The sequence below is a fragment of the Physeter macrocephalus genome, chromosome 19 (genome assembly GCF_002837175.3).
Source record: "Physeter macrocephalus isolate SW-GA chromosome 19, ASM283717v5, whole genome shotgun sequence".
Lineage (NCBI taxonomy): Eukaryota > Metazoa > Chordata > Mammalia > Artiodactyla > Physeteridae > Physeter > Physeter macrocephalus.
Genome location: NC_041232.1, coordinates 37,565,345 through 37,581,261, shown reverse-complemented (window position 1 = coordinate 37,581,261; position 15,917 = coordinate 37,565,345). Strand labels below are relative to the sequence as shown.

The window sequence follows — 15,917 nt, the reverse complement described above, 5'->3', positions numbered from 1 at the left end:
GGTTAAGATATATAACAGGCAGGCAGTGGTTAATCTGCCTGCCAGTGCAGGGGACACGGGTTCGAGCCCTGGTCTGGGAAGATCCCTCATGCCACGGAGCAACTCAGCCCGTGCACCACAACTACTGGGCCTGTGCTCTAGAGCTGCGTGCCACAGTTACTGAAGCCTGCGTGCCTAGAGCCTGTGCTCCACAACAAGAGAAGCCACTGCAAGGAGAAGCCCACGCACTGCAATGAAGAGTAGCCCCCGCTCACCACAACTAGAGAAAAGCCCGTGTGCTGCAATGATGACCCAATGCAGCCAAAAATTAAAAAAAAAAAAAAGAAATAGTCATTTAAGTGGATTAAAAGAAGATTAGATGCAGCTGAATAAAGAATGTGCCTAAAAACAATAAATAAAATAAGAAAATAATTCATCAAAGTTGTTGACTATAAGAGCAACATATAAATTTAATTATAATGATCAGTTAAAAACATAACAAAAAAACTTACTAGAAAAAAGATCCCATTCACAAAAGCAACAAAAAGTAGGGTACCTTGGAATAAATCTACCAAAAGATGTGACGTAAAAGACAGCCTGACAGGATGAAGAGAGATCATTCTGTGTAGAAACAGAACCATCCATGTGGACAGTTGATATATAACAGGTGTGTTGTTACAAATCATTAAGGGAAAGAGTGGGCTAGTTGATAAATGGAGTGAGAAATTAATTATTCATCTAATTTTTATTTTTGATTAACAAAGTAAAAATCCTAATCTTGGAAATTTTTAGAAGTAAATATAGAATGTCAAGAAAGGATTCTAGACAAGAGAGGAAAAGCAGAAACCAGAAGTGAAAGGATTTATAAATACAGATAATTAGCATCTGTAGCAATCAGTGAAATGCAGATTAAAACAGTGAGCTCCCATTTCACATATCAGATTGGCACAGATTTAAAAATTGGTCAATTTGAAATATTGGTGAGGATGTAGAGGCAGAGGAATACTAATATACTACTCCAATGGTAACTGTAATTTGGTGTGAGTGTTTGAAAACCATTTGAAAAATAGTTTTACAATACCTGGTAAACTTGAAGATAAATATACCCTCACCACAGAAATTCCACTTAGAGGTGCCTACCTTAGAGAAACTCTTAATGCATGTAAGGAGGGAGAACCATATAAAAACGTTCATTGTAGCATTTCTGTGATCATGAAAAATTGGAGACATCGAGAATGAGAAGACAAGCACAGACAGGGAGAAAATATTTGCAAAAGACATAATCTCATAAAGGACTGTTACCCAAAATATATGAAGAATTCTTAAAACTCAATGATAAGGAAGTGAACAACCTGATTGAAAAGTGGACAAAAGACCTGAACAGACACCTTACCAAAGAAGATACATGAATAGCAGATAAGCATATGAAAAGATGTTCAACATCATATGTCATGAGGGAATTCTAAATTAAAACAACAACGAGGGACTTCCCTGGTGGCACAGTGGTTAAGAATCTGCCTGCCAATGCAGGGGACACGGGTTCAATCCCTGGTCCGGGAAGATCCCACATGCCTTGGGGCAACTAAGCCCATGCGTCACAATCACCGAGCCTGTGCTCTAGAGCCTGTGTGCCACAACTGCTGAAACCCACGTGCTCTAGGGCCCGTGTGCTGCAGCTGCTGAGCCACGTGCTGCAACTACTGAAGCTCGTGCGCCTAGAGCCCGTGCTCTGCAACAAGAGAAGCCTGTGCACTGCAATGAAGAGTAGCCCCCGTTCGCCGCAACAAGAGAAAGCCTGCACACAGCAACGAAGACCCAATGCAGCCACAAAAAAAACAAAAAACAACGAGATACCACTACACACCTATTAGAATGGCCAAAATCCAAAACCCTGACACCCCCAAATGCTAGCGAGGATGTGGAGCCACGGGAACTCTCATTCATTGCTGCTGGGAATGCAAAATGGTACAGCCACTTTGGAAGACAATTTGGCAACTGCTTAGAAGATGAAAAATATTCTTTTTTTAACATCTTTATTGGAGTGTAATTGCTTTACAGTGTTGTGTTAGTTTCTGCTGTATAGCAAAGTGAATCAGTTATATGTATACTGAAAAACATTCTTACCACACATTCTAGTAATCATACTCCTTGGTTTTCACCCAAAAGAGTTGAAAATGCATATCCACATAAAAACCCATACGTGGATGTTTGTAGCAGCTTTATGCATAACTGCCAAACTTGGAAGCAACCAATAATGTCTTTCAGTAGGTGAATGGAGAAACCGTGGTACGTCCAGACAACAGAATATTATTCAGCACTGAAAAGAAACAAGCTATCAAGCCATGGAGAGACATGGAGGAACCTTAAATGCATGTTACTAAGTGAAAGAAGCCAACCTGAAAAGACTATATACTGTGTGATTCCAACTCTCTGACACTGGAAAAGCCAAAACTATGGAGACCGTAAAAAGATCAGTGGTTGCCAGGGGTTGGGGACAGGGAGAGACGAATAGGTGGAGCCCAGGGATTATTAGGGCAGTAAAACTAATAGTTGATACTATAATGGTGGATGTGTGTCATTATATGTTTGCCAAAACCCTAAAGAATGTACAGTACCTAGAGTCAGCGGTAACGTAAACTGTGGACTTTGGGTGAATATGATGTCAATGTAGATTCATCATTTGTAACAGATGCACAACTCTGGTGCTGCTGATAGTGGGGAGGTTGTGCTTGTGTAGAGGCAGTGGTTATATGGGAACCCTCTGTGCTCTCTGCTCAGTTTTACTGTGAACCTAAAACTGCTCTAAAAAATAAAAGCCATTTTAAAAAAACATTGGAGACACTAAATGCTAATTAAGAGGAGAACAGATCAGTATACTGGAGCATAGTCATAGTCTGTTATGTTAAAATGGATGAATTAGGATTGTGTCTGTCACGTGAATGACACTTAAAAATATTGACTGAAAGTAACAGAACATATGTAGTATGTTTATATTAAACGGTACTACATATTTATGGATATAATATATCATAAAAGTACACAAACGTGCATGGGAAAAATAAACATCAAACTCAGGATTGTGATTACCTTGGGGAAGGGGGAATGCCCGTAGGAAGGGATAGTGAGGGAGCTTCAGCTATATCTGTAATGTGTTTTTGTTAATGTTGAGGTAAATGTTGTAAAATAGTAAGATTGGTAGAGGTGGGTGGCAAGTGCGTGAGAATCATATTCTCCATATTTTCCGTATCCTTGAAATATTTGATAAAATTAAAACCTGAAAACCAAATGGTTAGCTGGAAGATATGCGGGGATTACTCAGAAAACAGCATAGAGATATAAAGTTCTGGAAATCATTAAAAGTGACATATGGGGGTAAGAGAGCTGGGGAGAGACAGTAAGCAAAAGGATAATGGCTGGGGATTTTCCAGAATGGATGAGAGATGAATCTTCAGACTTAGGAAAAGAAAATGAATCCTTAAACCAGATAAATTAAGAAGAAATAGAATAGGGGCTTACCTGGCAGTCCAGTGGTTAAGACTCCTTGTTTCTACTGCAGGGGGCGTGGGTTTCATCCCTGGTCGCAGAACTAAGATCCCACATACTGCATGGCGTGCCCCCCGCCAAAAAAGAGAGAGAATGTATATATAAATCAGTTGTATTTCTATACACTTGAAATGGACAATCTGAAAGTGAAATTAAAAAAAAAATCCATTTACAATAGTATCAAAAAGAATAAAATACTTAGGAATAAATTTAACAAAAGTGAAACATATTCTAAAAGCTAAAAAACATTATTAAAAGAAATTAAAAAGGATCTTTTTAAATGGAAAGGCATCTTGTGTTCATGGATCAAAGACTTAATATTGTTATAAGATGGCAGTACTCCCCAAATTGATCTACAGAGCCAGTGCAATCCCTATCAGAATCCCAACTGACTTCTTTGTAGAAATAGACAGGCTGATTTTAAAATTCACATGAAGTTACAGGGGACCCAGAATCCTAACAAAACAATCCTAAAAAAGAACAAAATAGGAGGAATCACACTTCCCAGTTTCAAAATTTACTACCAACCAGTGGAAATCAAGATGGTATGGTACTGGTATGAGGATAAACATACAAAGAAATGAGGCAGAATTGACAATAATCCCATACATCTATGGTCATCTGAGTTTTGACAAGGGTGTCAAGACCATTCAATGGGGGAAAGAATAGTCTGCAACAAGTGGTCTTGGACAACTGGATAGCCACATGCAAAAGAACAAAGTTGTACCCTTACCTCACACCATATACAAAAATTAAAATGTTTGCAGCAACATGGATGGACGCATTATGCTAAGTGAAATAAGTCAGACAGACAAAATTAAATACTCTATGATCTCACATATATGTGGGATCTAAAAAATACAACAAACTAGTGAATATAACAAAAAAGAAGGAGACTCAGATATAGAGAACAAACTAGTGGTTACCAGTGGCGCAGGGGCGGGGGCGGCAGCATGTAAACCTGGGGGAGTGGGAGATACAAAATTTTGGGTATAAGATAGACTCAAAGATGTACTGTACAACATGAGGAATATAGCCAATATTTTGCAATAACTGTAAATGGAGTGTAACCTTTAAAAATTGCATTTAAAAACTTAAAATGGATCAAAGGCCGAAATGTAAGAGCTAAAACTAGAAAACTCTTAGAAGAAAACATCAGGATTAAAAATTTAAAAAAAAAAGAAAAAAACATCAGGATAAATCTTCATGACCTCAGATTTGGCAATGAATTCTTAGATATGACAGCAAAAACATGAGCAAACAAAAGGAAGAAATAGATACCTTGGGCTTGATCAAAATAAAAAACTTGTGCTTCGAAGAACACCATCAAAAAGAGGCGAAAACAATATTTGCAAATCATGTATTTAATAAAGGATTTGTATCTAGAATATACAAAGACTTCTAACAACTCAGTAAGTAGATAACCCAATTTAAAAATGGGCAAAGGATCTGAGTAAACATTTCTCCAAGATGTTATACAAATGGTCAATAAGCTCATGCAAAGGTGCTTGAGAACGTTAGTCATCAAGGAAATGCAAATCAAAACCACAATGAGGTACCGCTTCACACCCACTAGGGTGGCTAGAATCAAAAAGATAACAAATGTTGGCGGGAATGTAGAGAAATTAGAACCTTCATACACTGCTGGTGGGGATGTAAAATGGTGCAGTCACTTTGGAAAACAGTCTGGCAGTTCCTGAAACAATTAAATATAGAGTTACCATATGACCCAGCAGTTCCACTCACAAGAGAAATGAAAACATGTGTTCATAATAGGTGGAAACAGCGAAGATATCCATCAACTGATACACAGATAAACAAAATGTGGTACATCCATACGATGCAATATTATTTGACCATAAAAAGGAATGAAATATGGATCCATGCTGCAACATGGATGGACCTTGAAAACATCATGCTAAGTGGTAGAAGCCAGTCAAAAGACTATATATTATATGATTACATTTATATGAAATGTCCAAAATAGGCAAATCTATAGAGACAAAAGTAGATGAATGGTTGCTTAGGGCTTGAGGGGATGGGGAGATAAGGGAGCATTAGTTAAAGATACCAGGTTTCTTTTTTTAAGGTGATGAAAGTTTTAAAATGGACTGTGGTGGTGATTGCACATATCTATGAATATGCTGAAAGCCATTAAATTTTAACTTTAGATTGGTGAATTGTATGGTATGTGAATTATCTCAATAAAGCTATTTTAAAAAGGAATCCATACTTAAATATAGCTCATAAAAACTATAAAATTCCAAAGACAAATATCAAGTAGAGAAAAGATAGAAATCACTTCAAAGCAAGTAGAGAAAAGATAGAAATCACTTCAAAAGAATGACAATTGGAGATTTTCTAACCAGCAATGATAGAGGCCTGAAGGCAATGGAATTATCATAGTTCTAAAGAAGGTACTATCACTCTAGCTAAATTGTCTTTCAAGAGTGAGGGTAAAACACAATGAATTTATAAGTATCTCCTTAAAGTTTAGGGGAAGAAGGTCCTGGGAACCTGAATATTAAGATAGGATATTAAGATATTAAGATAGGACCCATTACCACTGCTTCCTTATGTGCAAAATGTCATTGACATTCTTATTTCGTGTGTTGTCTTTATGCATACTAAAATAAAACCCGAAAAGAGAGTGGTATTAGGGTCATTCACATGTGAAGTCTGTCCTGAAACCAGTTTTTACCCTGGAAGTGCCATCATTCTCCAGCTGTACAGTTTCCTGGAACCAGCTTTGCTGGCTGAAGAGGCACTGAGGTCCTTAGCTTCTCCTTGCTCGGCCTTCAGTATGCTGTTGCATGCACTGGGGGTGATACTGGGATGACGTAAGCCTTTCCTGTCTTTGACTTTTAAGTTGCTTGGAATCTGGCCTGATGTTACTTGTAGGGTGACAAGCTGGTTTCAGAGGTGACCTCCATTCCCGCCCTTAGTGTTTACTGTCCCGAGTCCCAGCCCGAGCGCGCGCTCCCGCCTGCAGTGTGTCTGAATTTCCAAGGTCACACGTGAGAGGCCTCCGGGTAAGATCTCATCTGGTGAATTAAAGCAGCGCGGCTTCAGTCTTTTCCCTTACTCCCCTGCCAGCCATGTACAATGCCTGCAGGGACGTGGAGGCCCCCTCGAGCAACGAGAAAGCCCTGGGACTGCTGTGCGGCAAGGAGGCCGAAGCCTGCAACGCCACCAACTGGATTGAGTACATGTTCAACAAGAACAACGGCCAGGCGCCTTTCACCATCACACCCATCTTTTCAGGTGGGGATGAAGACCTCCACGTTTGGTGTATCGTACTTAGGATTTTTTTAAAGCCCGGGAACCTTAACCTGAAGTAGGAAGATAAATTCAGATCACTAGGTCCTAGAGTTTCCTCCAGCGAGAGAGGTAACTAGAGCATTTATCCTGCCCCTGGTTGGTTAGGGGCTGGGCATGGGAGTGGAGATAGAAGAATTGCCTTCAGGTGTTGCTACAGAGCTGAAGGAATAAGCTGTTTTTTAAAAAAAATTTTTTTCAAAAGCTCTGCCATAGCGTTAGACTAGCTCCTCAGTGGAGATAAAACTTGATTGAAGGTTTACCGTGGAATGTGATGGACTTGGATCTCGGTGACAAACCCTATGCCCAGAGTTATTGAGGTTAACTTAAAATTTTACAGGACTAAGCAGCAAAACATAACTTGATCACCCAGAAACCTCCAGTCCTTTTTATTCTTCCATTTGTGTTACTTCTTTCAGTGTGCTTATCATTGGGTTTAAATATAATTTAATACAAGCCTTTTAGTGTTTACTTTTTTTTTTAATGGAGATTCTCACTCAACACAATCTTTCCCACAGATCTTCCAGCCCATGGGATGGAGCCCATGAACAATGCCACCAAGGGCTGTGACGAGTCCGTGGATGAGGTCACGGGGCCCTGCAGCTGCCAGGACTGCTCGATCGTCTGTGGTCCCAAGCCCCAGCCCCCAGCCCCTCCTGTTCCCTGGAGAATCCTGGGTCTGGACGCCATGTACGTCATCATGTGGAGCACCTACATGGGATTCCTGCTCGTGTTTTTTGGTGCATTCTTCGCCGTGTGGTGCTACAGGTAATCCGTTTCGTTTTTCCTCCAGGACAAGAAGAGCAAAAGTACCCAAGTGGCACTTCTAGCTTTTGCTCGGTAGACTTTGGTTCATTAGAATAGGAAACAATATCTGCATGAATACCATTCTATGAATTGCTTATGTCCTGCAACTAGTCAATAATCAAAAGCCTATTTAGCTGTTGAAACATTTGAAGTCAGTTTCATTGATTTATTCAAAATGGCATGTGATTTAAAGCAGCCATTCTTTAACAGAAAGTCTCATGAGCCAAATCTGATACAAATCCTTTCAAATGCAATACCGTAGTCCTTTTAGATATCTGCGTCTTGACTTAGGACAACACGTTTTTTTAAAACTTTTTATTTTGAAATAATTTTAGACTCACCCAAAGTGTACAAAAATAGTAGAGTTTATTTATATCTTCTACCGGCTTCCTCTAGTGTTACAATGCACATCACCCGTGGGATATAATTTAATAAAAACCATGAAAATAACATTGGTATACTGTTGTTGGCTAAACCACAGTCTTTTTTCAAGTTTCACCAGTTTTTTCTCTAACACCCTTTTTCTGTTTCAGGATCCCATGTCACGTTCACTTTTTGTTTTATTCATCTCCTCCAATCCATGACAGTTTCTCATCTTTCCTTTTCTCTTATGGCCTTGACACTTTTGATGAGTGCTGGTCAGTTATTTTGTAAAATGTGCCCCAGTTTGGCTTTATCTGATATTTTCTCATGATTAGGTTGAGGTTAGGTGTTTCTGACAATATCACAGAAGTGGCATGTCTTTCTCAATATATCATATCAAGGGCTTATGATGTCAATATGTCTCATCACTGGTGAGGTTTGCCTCGATCGCTTGGTTAGGAAGGTGTCTGCTGGGTTTCTCCACTACAGTAATAGTGAAGTTACTATTTCTCCCTTTGGAGTTGATAAATATCTCAGAGGAGGTGTGTTGAGACTATGTTAATACGTTGTTTCTCCTCAAACTGTCGCCCACTGATTTTAGCATCCATCCGTGGATCTTGTCTTCGACACTTATTTCCTGTGGTGTTTGCCTGCTGGTGACTTTGTATTTCCCTCGTTCCTTCTCCACTTACTAACTGGGCTTACTCTGTACAGAGTTATCCCTTCTCCTCTACTTATTTATTTATTCAGTTATGTTTACATCATGGACTTTTAAAAGAAATTCTGTGGTCTCTGTTCAGTATCATCATTTATCTTATTGCTCAAATTTTCCCAGTTTTGACCACTGGGAGCATCTTCTGTTGGCTCCTATGTTTTTTTAAGCATGCCCCACCCCCCACTCCCCCCAATTCTCAGGCTTGTTCTTATTTTCTGGAATCACAAGATGTTCTCTTAGTTTCCCTGCTCCAGCCCTAGAAGCATCCTCTTCTGCAAGGAGTCCTGGTTCCTTTCATTGGAGAATGGTGTTTAGAAACCAAGATCTAGGCACTAGATGTGCTCATTGCTCCTGCAATATAGTGTTTACTGTGTTTTTAAAGAACCTAAAACTTTTAAATGTAAATGAGGGCTACAAGGTGAAATTATCCTTTATTAATTTTTTTTAATACCCTCATAAATTTTCCCCTGAGACTGATGGGCAGAGAGACCCAGAGCAAGAGAACTTAAGGGAGGGCAGGCACCAATTAGGGAGGAAGCAAACAGGATGAGGAAGTGAGCTTTCAATGGGAAAACTCATGTGGGAATGTCAGAAGAACAGCCTCACTGTGCTGAGGTCCACGAACACAACTTGCATGCTTTTATTTTCCAGAAAACGGTATTTTGTCTCCGAGTACACCCCCATTGATGGCAATATTGCTTTCTCTGTAAATGCCAGTGACAAAGGTAGGCACGTTGGTACTTAACTAAAAGGGTTGGGACCATGTTGGCACGAGAGTGTTCATTTCCTTAACAAACGTTTATATGCCTGTTCCGGGAGAGGCCCTGAGCTCGTGCTGAGGACACGGCTGTGATGGAGACAGGGTCCTTGCCTTTGTGGCACTAACAACCTGGTCAGGGTGGCAGATCAGAACCACGCAGTTAATAATAGTAGTAGAATGATCCTGGCCTGGGATGAGGGCTGTGGAGGTGCCAGCGTGGCGGGCTGAGAGCCGGGGTAGCAGGAAAGGTTGGAGGGAACTGCTCTGGACAGAGTGCTGAGAGCACTTTGCTTTTCCGAGGCGTGGGGATAGGTGTGGGCAGGTGAGCAGGGCCGCTTCCAGAGCAGACAGGTAGCTGGGTGGGGGGGGGGCAGGGTATCGTCCTGTGCCCGTCCCGGTGTGTCCTGTGTGGGCACGAGTCCCGCTATGGGCAGTGGTAGCTGATGCTCTCCCTGTTCCGACTTTCAGGAATGGCTTGGCTCTTAACCTCCACCCTCTCTTCCTCTCCCGCTCTTCCAGGGGGGCCGTCCTGCTGTGACTCTCTGGGTGCCGCCTTCGAAGCCCGTCTACAGCGGCTCTTCACACAGTGGGGCTCGTTCTGCGTCCGACACCCCGGCTGCATCGTGTTCTTCTCCGTGGCCTTCATCGCCACCTGTTCTTCGGGCCTGGTGTTTGTGCAGGTCACGACAGACCCGGTGGACCTCTGGTCTGCGCCCGGCAGCCAGGCACGCCGGGAGAAGGAGTACTTCGACACGCACTTCGGACCTTTCTTCCGCACCGAGCAGCTCATCATCCAAGCCCCCCTCACCCAGCCGCACATGTACCAGCCCTACCCCTCTGGAGCCGACATTCCCTTTGGGCCTCCACTTGCCATAGACATCTTGCACCAGGTAATCTGCTCTTTGCAGAAATCAATTCCGGGGGACATGGCACTTTGTCAGCTTTTGACCAGTTTACTTGATGTGGGTTTGGGGCTGAGTGTGGTGGTTTATCTTGTGAACCTTAATGATAAAAGTAAAGGTGCTTTTCACTTACTTTTCAAAAAAGTGATAGCTGTTGAATTTAATGAAAAATTTACTGTAGACCGCTTTGGTATTTATTTCATACAGATGGTCTTGCTTGAAATTGAGATGAGCGTTTCTCTTTTGAAACAGAATGTATTTATAATTCACCTAGGAACTTATGGATTTTTTTTCCGTGATAAAATTAAAAAGTAATACACCAGGACCCAGAGGGATAAAGCCTCTTATGCTGCCCTGGGGACCTAGGAAGGAGCTGTTGGATCACTGCTGATACACCTGTAGGAATGAACTTAGTGTTGCCTGAATGTGGGCTCCCTGCCTGCATTTGGTGGGAGGTGCATTTGGAACGAGATCCATCCCGTGCTCTTACAAAGGGTTTTAAACCTGCCCGTTCTCCCTTATCACACTTATCTGTAGATAAACTGCATCCACTTATTTTTTAATGAACAGTTGCACAGTTGCATGGTTTTTCCTTAAACATTGCTCTTGCCCTACAGAAAGTCTTGATAGCTTGAAAAAACATCAAAATATTCTCAAGACTTTAGTAGGATCTTTTTTCCACCCAATGACTGACTGTTGCTTTTTCCCAGCTTGTTGCAAAAGGTGCAAATGTTGTCATTTACCTCCTGGAATATGTTCTCTATTAGAAGGTATGAGAATATACATAAATAACCATAGTATGGAGGAAGGTGGTATTTGTTGGTGAGGGGAGGGAGTGTCAGGAAGATCAGGCAGATGACCCCAGGCTCCCCTCTGTGGCCGCGTGGGTCCCTGTGGAGAAGGGTGGGAGGGCAGATGTTCGTGTGTCCTGCGCTGGGATCTGACCTGTTGTGGTGCCCCCTCCTCTCTCTGGGTGCCTGTAGGTGGAGTCTCCATCCCAGTTTGCTGTTCCTCAGCAAAAATATGTTTGTTTTTTTTTAAGATTTTTTTTTTTTGACGTGGACCATTTTTAAAGTCTTTATTGAATTTGTTACAGTATTGCTTGTTTTATGTTTTGGTTTTTTGGCTGCGAGGCATGTGGGATCTTAGCTCCCCAGCCAGGGATTGAACCCTCACCCCCTGCACTGGAAGGTGAAGTCTTACCCCCTGGACCACCAGGGAAGTCACTAAAAATATGTTTAAAGAAAAAAAAATTTTTTTTTTTTAACCATCGTGTGTCTTAGCCTTCCCTGTCTCAGGAAGGATTTTCGCCAAATACTCTTTACCTTCTGACCCCTCCGGGCGATAACGGTTAGTCAACCTCTGAGGGAAAACTGATACATTTCTGGGTTTGTTTATTTTAAAAATCATCCTTCAGGTTCTTGACTTACAAACAGCCATCGAGAACATTACTGCATCTTACAACAACAAGACTGTGACACTTCAGGACATCTGCTTGGCCCCCCTCTCACCATATAACAAGCACTGCACCATCATGAGCGTGTTAAATTACTTCCAGAACAGCCATTCCGTGCTGGACCACGAAGTAGGAGACGACTTCTTTGTGTACGCAGATTACCACACACACTTCCTGTACTGCGTTCGGTACGTGGCGGGGACAGTCCTTCCTTCGTTCCTCCAACATTGGAGCCCCTGCTGTGGCCACACGCCGTTGTAGGTACTGGAGCCCCAGCAGGGATAAACAGCGGGATCCTCCCGGCGAAGCCTTCGTTCTAATGAAGGGAGGCAGAGGGTGAACAGTAGCCGCTGGCCCTGACGCCGGGTTGAGACGGTGCCAGGTCGAGGCGATGCCGTGGGGAAAGGAAGCTGGGCGAGGGCAGGGAGTGCAGGGGGCGTGCCGCTTTTGGTGCAGCGGAGACCTGCTCAGCAGAAGGGAAGACGGAGGCCTGGGAGAGTTGGGGTGGGGGGAGTGTTCCATGTAGACGGGCAGCAGGTACAAAGGCCCTGGGGTGGGGCGTTCGTGGTGTGTCATTGAGGAACGGCAGGTACCACTCAGCCCCTGCCTCCCGCCTGGATTGATAACACATAGTTACATCTACCACACCGCCCCAGGCATTCCTGAGCTGGTTAAATAGTGCAAAAATAGAAGCCTGTAGTGCTTTTTCTTGTCTTTCAAATATAAATTTATTTCATGATACTGAGTTTTTAAAACGTGCAGCATCCCCTCGAGGAGTGGGGGCTGGATTAGAGTGCAGTTAGATCAGAGGGCACTGAAGCTGCTTCCCCTCGGAGGCTCGACTGGCTGGGCGGGGTGCGTGTATGGTTTGAATTAGACACAGAGAAGCCGTGCTTGGTGACCTGTGAGGTGATCTTTAGGCCTGTCCCGTGGCAGGAGGAGTGGCTTGCAGCTTGCGTCTGCCGTCCCTGGATGCCATGTACCTTGGCCTGATCTGGCCCAGAGACAGTTGTTCAGCCAATCAGACCACCACTGTGGCTGTTTCTTCATTATGGAAGCAGAGAAATTATTCCTTGTCACCTTTGAACGTGCTGCTCAATTAACCACATCTTGACAGCCAGCTGCTCTGGCTTCTGGCCTGGTTTGGTGACCTTAGGTTCCGTCTGTTTTTGTTCCTGGAATATGACTGACTCTAGGTGGTTGGGCTGTGTTTACTCTCTTCAGAATGTCACATCTATAAACACAAACCCGTGAAACAATAAATGTCCCCAAAGCAGTGTTCTCCGAAGGACAGGTGGTACAGGGCAGCCACGGGCAATTGGAAAAAAAGGTTCAGTGTTATTTAACTTTAATATTTAAAGAAAAAAGTTATTTTCTCTCTGTTTGTTTTACAAAATAAAAATCAACAGAATTTTGGCCGCAGGGGAGATGCATGAGATGGGTGTTTTGCCCGAGGGGAGCGTGGTTCACACAGGTGTGGAAACACCACCGTGAGCACCTCCTCTCCTGCGCGGCAGGGCTGTGTGTGGTCTGTGGTTCCGCTTGTGCGTCCCCAGCTCTCAGCTCCCTCCTCACCCTCCACCTTTCCCTGGACTACTCCCCCTGGGGGCACGCAGGCCCTGCAGGAGCCCGGCTGGCGCAGAACCAAGCACAGACCTCCTGCTTCCCCTGCATCACATGATGGCATCAATGCCCACCGCTTACGGGATGCCTGGACTCTTCCTCACGTAACTCTTGTGGGTTTTAACCTCAGCATGAGCCCTCTAGCCCGCAATGTGGCGGCAGAGCCCCACATGCGTGGGTTGACAGGACTCAGCTTCTGTGCAGCCCTGCAGGCCTGCTGTTCGCCCCCAGCAGTGACCTGACCTCCAGGACCTAAGCCCGTCCCTTGTTCCTCGGCGCTGAAGGGCGGTGGTTCACATCATATACGAGGACCTTCACATGTGCCCAGCGTCCGCCTGACTTCTGTGCTAAAATGCTGGTTCCCTGTCACCGGTTGTCTGTCTTGTCTCTCCTGCACTGCTGGCGTCCCTGGGCTGGTCTCCCTGCTTCTTTCTTTCCTACTTCCAGACCTCCTTCCGCTTTGCCACCCGAGTTATCTTTGTCAAACAGCTCATGACCTCCCTTTTCCCCAAATCTGATTGTTCCCCAGTGCCTACAGGATAAAAATCCAAATGGCTTAGCATGGCGCCTACCCCTTTTTTCCACTGCTTCCCTCTTCCTTCCTAGCCCCACCCCCTGCCTGGGAGGTCCCCCTTCATGGGTATCCCATGCTCTAGACCCAGGACTTCCTGTGGTCCCTCAGGCCGCCGTCCACTCTATCCTTTCCTGTACCTGTCCTCACGCTCTGTCTTCTCTTCCTGCCAGTGTGGTGTGTGGAAGCCCTCACTTCCTCCTTCCCGGGTGAATCCCCCCTCAGCCTTAGAGACCTGGTCTGTACACCTCTTCTCTTTATGGTGGCGGTTTTCCCCACGTATTAGTGGCCCCCTCCTCTGTGCACCAGGTGACATCAACCACATTGCACCGCATGTGCCTGCCTCAGTGATACTGAGCTCGCAGAAGCAACTACTGAACTGTTATTATTCATCCAAGGAACTGACCTCAGGCCCACATTCTTAATCCGCCTCATGACTGCTGCGTAAATGTTTAGGTCTCTGTGACGTCTTAAGGTTGTTCTAATTGGGTGGTGTTTTCTGAATTCTTGGCAGGGCTCCCGCCTCCCTGAATGACACCAGTTTGCTCCACGATCCTTGCCTGGGGACCTTTGGTGGACCAGTGTTCCCGTGGCTTGTCTTAGGAGGCTATGATGGTGAGAGAAGCTTTTACTTTTCCTGCTAGATAAAGTAGTCTTGGTTCTGTCATTAACAGTCAAGTGGTAATTACGAAGATTTCATCGATCGAGCGCTCTTATTATTTACCCAGTATATTGGGTACCAAATATAATATCTCCTTTGGCTTTGGGTTTTATTGTGCATTTGAAGGAAGTGGTGTTAGCCATTTTTAGGTTACTCTTGGGAAAGCTGTCGACAGCTAAGGACATTTTCCCAGAGTAATGCCATTGTGTACATGCCACGTGATACGTTGTTCAGTTTCAGGGCGTTCATGGAACCCTTGAAACTCCTTGAGAGAGCCTCTACGGAGTCTGGCCTTCTGGTTAAGAACATCTGTAATGGAGAGATAATATGTGAGATGGGGGAAAAGAAACAAAGTGGATAGATTTTTTCCTTCTAAACCAGTTGGCTAAGAATTCAAACACTTTTATAGTGGGAGAGGCAGTTGGTTTGCTCTTTGCTGGTTCCTGCAGCACCTTGGAGCAGATTATATTAGGTATGATGGGGTAATGAATCATGTGACAGCTTTGGCATCTGAAGCCTAATTACAGGCAGCCTAACAGGTTTTTCTCCAGCCTAATGAAGAAGCCAGATGTTCTTCTCCTCATCCAGTGGGAAGGGAGAAGTTGTGAGCTGTATTTAAATTTTACTCTGCCTTATGTAACACAATGTGGTTTCTAATCAGTGGGGAAAAGATGGTGTCACCAGCTGGGTAGCCACAGCCATCAAAATTAAATTTGTTCTCTACCTTATTCCTTCCACCAGAGTAAATTCCGATGGATCAAAGATTGCAGTATAAGAAGTGAAACTATTAAAGTACTAGAAGAGAATGCAGGATGAATTTTTTTTTAATAATTTTTAAATGGAGAAGGCATTTCTAAGCAGGACGCACAATGCAGAAGCCACAGAAGGAAACACTGATGATGAATTTGACTGCATGAGAATTAAAAATTCCTGTATAGAGAACAAACATAAAGTTTAAAAAAACAGGCAAACAGCAAACTGGAGAAAAAAAAAGTTAGTATACATAACAGAGAGCATTTCCTTAATATGTGGAGAGCTCTTGGGGAAAAGAGAAGGTCAGCCACCCAAAAGAAAAGTGGGCAGAGCCGTATGAGTGTTAACAAAAGAAGAAATACAAGTGGCTTTCAGTTATATGGGGAAAATGCTGAACCTCACTCCAAATTAGTGAAATGCCTCTCACTTGAATCTTTTACATAAGAGATTAGCAAAGATCTAAGCG

The 15,917-nt window shown here is 43.5% G+C and overlaps 1 protein-coding gene across 2 annotated transcripts in view; it reads left to right on the top strand.

Annotated features, from left to right (window-relative positions):
• The window catches only part of NPC1 (NPC intracellular cholesterol transporter 1), a 47,442-nt gene that overhangs the window by 14,647 nt on the left and 16,878 nt on the right, over nucleotides 1–15,917 (top strand). For both annotated transcript variants that reach the window (XM_007127207.3, XM_028480547.2), the window contains exons 5-10: nucleotides 6,619–6,786; nucleotides 7,359–7,608; nucleotides 9,377–9,450; nucleotides 10,005–10,375; nucleotides 11,805–12,031; nucleotides 14,552–14,652. In XM_007127207.3, the coding sequence (XP_007127269.2) occupies nucleotides 6,619–6,786; nucleotides 7,359–7,608; nucleotides 9,377–9,450; nucleotides 10,005–10,375; nucleotides 11,805–12,031; nucleotides 14,552–14,652 (1,191 nt within the window). The remainder of the gene's footprint in view (nucleotides 1–6,618; nucleotides 6,787–7,358; nucleotides 7,609–9,376; nucleotides 9,451–10,004; nucleotides 10,376–11,804; nucleotides 12,032–14,551; nucleotides 14,653–15,917) is intronic.